This window comes from Cololabis saira, chromosome 4, assembly GCF_033807715.1.
Source record: "Cololabis saira isolate AMF1-May2022 chromosome 4, fColSai1.1, whole genome shotgun sequence".
In the NCBI taxonomy this organism is placed as follows: Eukaryota; Metazoa; Chordata; class Actinopteri; order Beloniformes; family Belonidae; genus Cololabis; species Cololabis saira.
In genome coordinates, this window is record NC_084590.1 from 708,557 (window position 1) to 714,668 (window position 6,112).

The 6,112-nt window shown below is 40.2% G+C and overlaps 1 protein-coding gene across 1 annotated transcript in view; it reads right to left on the reverse strand.

Moving 5' to 3' along the window:
- lrrc75a (leucine rich repeat containing 75A) overlaps positions 1 to 5,155 on the reverse strand; it is a 58,214-nt gene extending 53,059 nt beyond the window's left edge. The window contains exons 1-2 of the mRNA XM_061720149.1: positions 4,973 to 5,155; positions 554 to 824 (exon numbers count right to left, since the gene is read on the reverse strand). Of these exons, the coding sequence (XP_061576133.1) occupies positions 554 to 805 (252 nt within the window). The 5' untranslated portion in view covers positions 806 to 824; positions 4,973 to 5,155. The remainder of the gene's footprint in view (positions 1 to 553; positions 825 to 4,972) is intronic.
- Positions 5,156 to 6,112: the final 957 nt, after the last annotated feature.

Sequence of the window (6,112 nt, forward strand, 5' to 3'; positions counted from 1 at the left end):
CCTGTCCTTTCCTCAGTGCAACTGTCTCCAAACCAAACAACATCGCTGCTCTCACCACTGTCTTGTAGACCTTTCCTTTCATTCTTGCTGACAGAGAAATAGTTAAACTACTCATTTGTTTTCTTTTTTCCAACTCAACTGATGGCAGTTTTATTCTTCTTCTGTGCTTATGTGTTTCACCATACCAGATCCTTACTGCCTCTTAAGTGATTTTATTCTGACTCACTTGAGCAACAACAGCAGCCAGTCAAGCTCTATTAATGTCTTGAAAGGCAGAGAGAGGCTGTGAATCATTGATATTTTCCACTACAGCATAACTAGTCTTAGCATGACAACTCAGATATCCAGGAAGGAGTTAGAATGATATTTCATCAGGCACGTGGGTAATTCATCATTGATTCCATTTATACAGTCAGTGAGTCAGGTTTTTCTTTAAACATCAGTACTGATTGTGGATTAATAGAAACACGAGGTAATAATTAGAGGTGATATGAGTCATGAAGAGTTTACACATCTTCAACATTCATTCTCACATGCGCACAGAAGCATCTACCTGTCGAAGTGTTTTGAGCATCTCCATGGCCTCCTCTTGTTTGCCCTGCTTTGCCATCAACATCATCTCATGGATCATTCCAATGCGACGCTGATAGGGCGGCGGCGGTGTGCCACAACGGCTCAGACGCTCTCCTGATTTCATCATGAGGGAGGCCAAGATATCTCCCCGCTCCTTAGCTGGCGTGCACTTCCAGCCGTGTGGAGGAGTGGCTCCTCCATGATCCTGGCCCTTGGTCTGCTTGGTTCCCATAGTGCTGCCTCAGTGTGGACTGTGGTGACAAGGATACTGTTACTATGTCATTGACATGAAGGATGAGGTGTGATTATGTAGCCTATGTAGACTTGTAGTTCTGGAGACCGGTCTTGGTCTGAAGACCGGTCTCCAGACCACTTTTTTGTGGTCTTGGTCTTGTCTCGGTCTCTCGGTCTCACCTTGTCTTGAACTCGGATCATTGAGATGCCGTTGCACACCAAGGTGACACAATCCTGTGATCAGCAGTTCTTTCTCTTGTTAATGTACAGTTTTGTAAACTATTTGTATTTTGCATTTGATTAAATGTTTTGGTGCATCTGCATGTGTGTCTGTATTTAATTACAGTATTGTGTTTATAATGGCCTTGTTTGAATAAATATATAGCATCACTGACCTTTGAATAATATTTGCACATCGTTGTGATTGATTAAGCATTAGGTCTATGCCATTTCAGTGATGCTGATATACAGTGTAATTTGGCTACTATAATGGTAAATAATGCTAGTTCAAGTCAATAATTGTGTGTATCTTTAATATTTAAAATTCAGGTTTCATCTCCAAATTAAGTCCAATTTAAATCACTAACATTTACTATTCATGACTTTTCTGAGGTGGAGGGGGGTGTTGGGTGTTGGAGGCTGGTTATTCTGCTAGAGGACTTTGGGACTAGTTAGTAGTCGTGTCAATCCCTAAAAGCACTGGAGTCAATCCTCCAATAGTGTAGAAATAGCGGTAGTGCAGTCGCCAAACATATCTGATCTCAGCTGATGGATGAAACATTTGTAGTGAGTTCAACATCATCATCCACTTCTCTGTGTTATTGATCTGCAGTTGAATACAAGCTCATATGGAAACTAGCTGAACCAGGATGATGTTCTACAATCACGCAGGATCAGGAAATAACTAGGTTTGTTTTTGATCTTGAGCTGAACTAGTCCTGGGGTCCGTTTCACAAAGCAGGTTTAGTGAAAACTCTGAGTCTGTTAACCCTGAAATGAGGGAAACTCTGAGTTTTCCGTTTCACAAAGGGAGGTAACTCAAACCAGAGAAAGAGAGGTAACTCTAGCCTGTTTCACAAAGAGAGGTAACTTAAGCTCTCGGCCAGTTACCGTAGTAACAGACGCTCTGAACCTAACCTGGTCGGGACCAGGTTTATATCATGAAACCTGGAGTTTTTCTGCGTCTCCGCCTCTTTCAGAGCCGCACGCACATTTGATTTCCTCATTCATTCAGTCAGCAGGCGAGTTTTGGTGAAGTTCTGCCGTCTGTCATTAAAAACAGAGTCAGTATATATATTAGAAGTCCATTGTCACGAACATGGCATGTCCTTTTGATGAAGACACAGTTGATGAAGGTGCAGCATTAATGCGCAAAGAATTAAATATTTGTCGGGAGATGGTTATCAGACCACGTAATACATGTATATTATATAGTCTCATTACAGGCAAAGCAATATATGTTAATCCTTTATTTGTTATAATTTTAATGATTGAATTGTTTATTGATTTCATAATATATTCTATTTTTTTTTAGATTTTTTATTTGGGGTTTTCATAAACTGTGAGTCATAATCATCAAAATTATAACAAATAAAGGCTTGAAATATCTCACTTTGCATGTAGTGGGAAATAATATTTGTTTCACCTTAAGTTGAATTTACCACGAATTAAGTTTTGCAATATATTCAAATTTTCTGACCTCCACCTGTATATTATTACATGAATAAATAAGAGCATAATATGTGTCTGTATTGGTTCAATACGGAACGCAACTTTTAATTCTCAATTAAGGAACAATTCCGTATTTCAAGGGACGGGTGGCAAGCCTACATAAACCTGTCCAAGCCATCAAGGAGTTCCACAGGATTGCAGGTGAATGATGTAGAGATCTGTTAAATCAATTTTATATTATATTCTGTGCTGCGGTGTTACTCTTTTTTCGAAAAACATGTTCAAATTCGCCGTATGCGCACATTAAAATCTCTAATTCCATTCGGGTGAAAAAGGACACGGCGTGAAGTATGTGGATCTTCAGATGCAAACTAACGTTTCCTCAAAGGGATTTTGTAAATTGAAATTGAAACGGACCCCTGGAGTCCGTTTCACAAAGCAGGTTCAACAAACTCTGAGTCTAATCCTGAACTCTTAGTTGATCTTCTCTGAGATCGGAAACTCTGAGTTTTCGGTTCCAGAACAGCGGATTTGAGTTAATTTGCTCAACTCTAAGTAGTTTCACCTGGAGTTAAGCGCGTGCGCCACAAGTATCAAAAGCCAGCATCAGTAGAGCCCTGATACAACAATTCACCATGGCAACCGGCGACAACAAAAGATCCACATACTTTTTTTTTTTAAACTTTATTTAACATTTCAATTTACAAAATCCCTTTGAGGAAACATTGCATCTGAAGATCCACATACTTCACGCCGTGTCCTTTTTCACCCGAATGGAATTAGAGATTTTAATGCGCGCATACGGCGAATTTGAACATGTTTTTCGAAAAAAGAGTAACACCGCAGCACAGAATATAATATAAAATTAATTTAACAGATCTCTACATCATTCACCTGCAATCCTGTGGAACCCCTTGATGGCTTGGACAGGTTTATGTAGGCTTGCCACCCGTCCCTTGAAATACGGAATTGTTCCATAATTGGGAATTAAAAGTTGCAAAGAACCAATACAGACACATATTATGCTCTTATTTATTTATGTAATAATATACAGGTGGAGGTCAGAAAATTTGAATATATTGCAAAACTTAATTCGTGGTAAATTCAACTTAAGGTGAAACAAATATTATTTCCCACTACATGCAAAGTGAGATATTTCAAGCCTTTATTTGTCATAATTTTGGTGATTATGGCTCACAGTTTATGAAAACCCAGAATAAAAAATCTCAAAAAATTTGAATATATTATGAAATCATTAAACAATTCAATCATCAAAATTATAACAAATAAAGGATTAACATGTATTGCTTTGCCTGTAATTAACCTATGTAATATACATGTATTACGCGGTCTGATAACCATCTCCTTACGAATATTTAATTATCTGCGCATTAATTCTGCACCTTCATCAATTGGGTCTTCATCAAAAAGACATGCCATGTTCGTGACAATGGACTTCTAATATATATACTGACTCTGTTTTTAATGACAAACGGCAGAACTTCGCCAAAACTCGCCTGCTGACTGAATAAATGAGGAAATCATGGTCCCGACCAGGTTAGGTTCAGAGCGTCTGTTACTACGGTAACTGACCGAGAGCTTAAGTTACCTCTCTTTGTGAAACAGGCTAGAGTTACTCCTCTTTCTCTGGTTTGAGTTACCTCCCTTTGTGAAATGGAAAACTCAGAGTTTCCCTCATTTCAGGGTTAACAGACTCAGAGTTTTCACTAAACCTGCTTTGTGAAACGGACCCCTGGTCTTTATACTCTCTGGTCTTGGTAGTGGTCTCGGTTTAGGCGGTAGGGACTACAAGTCTTAGCATACAGGACTGTCTCAGAAAATTAGAATATTGTGATAAAGTTTTGCAATTAAAAAACAAAAATGTCATACATTCTGGATTCATTACAAATCAACTGAAATATTGCAAGCCTTTTATTATTTTAATATTGCTGATTATGGCTTACAGTTTAAGATTAAGATTCCCAGAATATTCTATTTTTTTGAGATAGGATATTTGAGTTTTCTTGCAATATTTTTGTTTTTGGAATTGCATTACAGAAAATCACAATATTCAATTTTCTGAGACAGTAACAGTATGTATGAAGCATCATGAACAAGAAAAGTGAATTTGCCCATATACAAACAGTACTAAAATATTCAGAAAGAATTCTGCTTTAGTTAACTTGTAAAATTCCAGCAGGACAAGCTGGCAGCATTAGTAGGTGGCAGGATGCAGGATGCTGCCTGCAGGATGCTGCCTGACTGCAGCATGGCCGCAAAACAAAGTCAGGGTGGAGAACTGAGCAGCCTGTGCTGCGGCGGAGCCGCGGCCGCTGCACCTTCACCTCACCGCGGCTTCTAATCATTCTACTGGGACGGATTCATCTCCTCCGTCCTTATCCCCTAAAGCTGGGGACGCGAGCAGCTAGTGATATGGAATGCTGCATGATCATGTAGATCGTTGTCTGTTTTTCACTCTGAATCCATGCATTACCTTCAACGAAAGCATCCGTCCTCCCCCAAGGTTGAATCTCCATCCGCAGGGTGGCAGGAAACATGAGCCGCACGAGTCTCAGTCCGGGCTGGGGGAAGCTGCAGCTCCGAGAGCTCGGAAACGGACCAGGGAGGGATGGATGGATGGATGGATGGATGGATGGAGGGAGGGATGGAGGGATGGAAGGATCCCTGGGAGGAGGCGCGCAGCGCGGCCACGTGAGCACAGGTCCTCCCCTCAGAACGAAGGGAATGGCTGTCGGAAAAGAGAAGAGAGAGGAGGGGAAACGAGACTGAGCTCGAACACTGGACTCAACAGACTGCACGAATTACCTGACAAATACAGGACTGTCTCAGAAAATTAGAATATTGTTATAAAGTTCTTTATTTTCTGTAATGCAATTAAAAAAACAAAAATGTCATACATTCTGGATTCATTACAAATCAACTGAAATATCGCAAGCCTTTTATTATTTTAATATTGCTGATTATGGTTTACAGTTTAAGATTAAGATTCCCAGAATATTCTATTTTTTTTAGATAAGATATTTGGAGTGAGGAGGAGACTAATCATTTTATAAATGTATTGAAGGATATGAACATTTTGGCATCTGTAGACGGTAGAAAGTACGGGGATAGCCAGATTTACAAGAAGTTGCGCGAAGCAGCATTTGTTTTGAATTTAGATACAGGAAGAAGAAGCTGAAAAATGACGGGAATTGCGTCATGACGTTCTCTGCGCGTCGCTGGTTTGATGGAGATATCCCAAATTATTAATTACCATGTATACAGGGATAACCCTGTTTGCTCATGCATGGAAACGGAATATTCCAAATGTTTCAGTAACCGGAATATTAGCAATAACCAGAATTTTGACTGCATGTAAACGTAGTCACAGACAACCATGAACACTCACACTCAAACCTACGGGCCATTTAGAACCATCAATTAACCTAGCATGCATGTTTTTTGGACTGTGGGAGGAAGCCGGAGTAACCGGAGGGAAACACGCAACACGGGAAGAACATGCAAACTCCACACAGAAATACCCTGCCGGGCCTGGGAGTCGAACCGGGAACCTTCTTGCTGTCTGGGAGTTGAACCGGGAACCTTCTTGCTGTCTGGGAGTTGAACCGGGGAC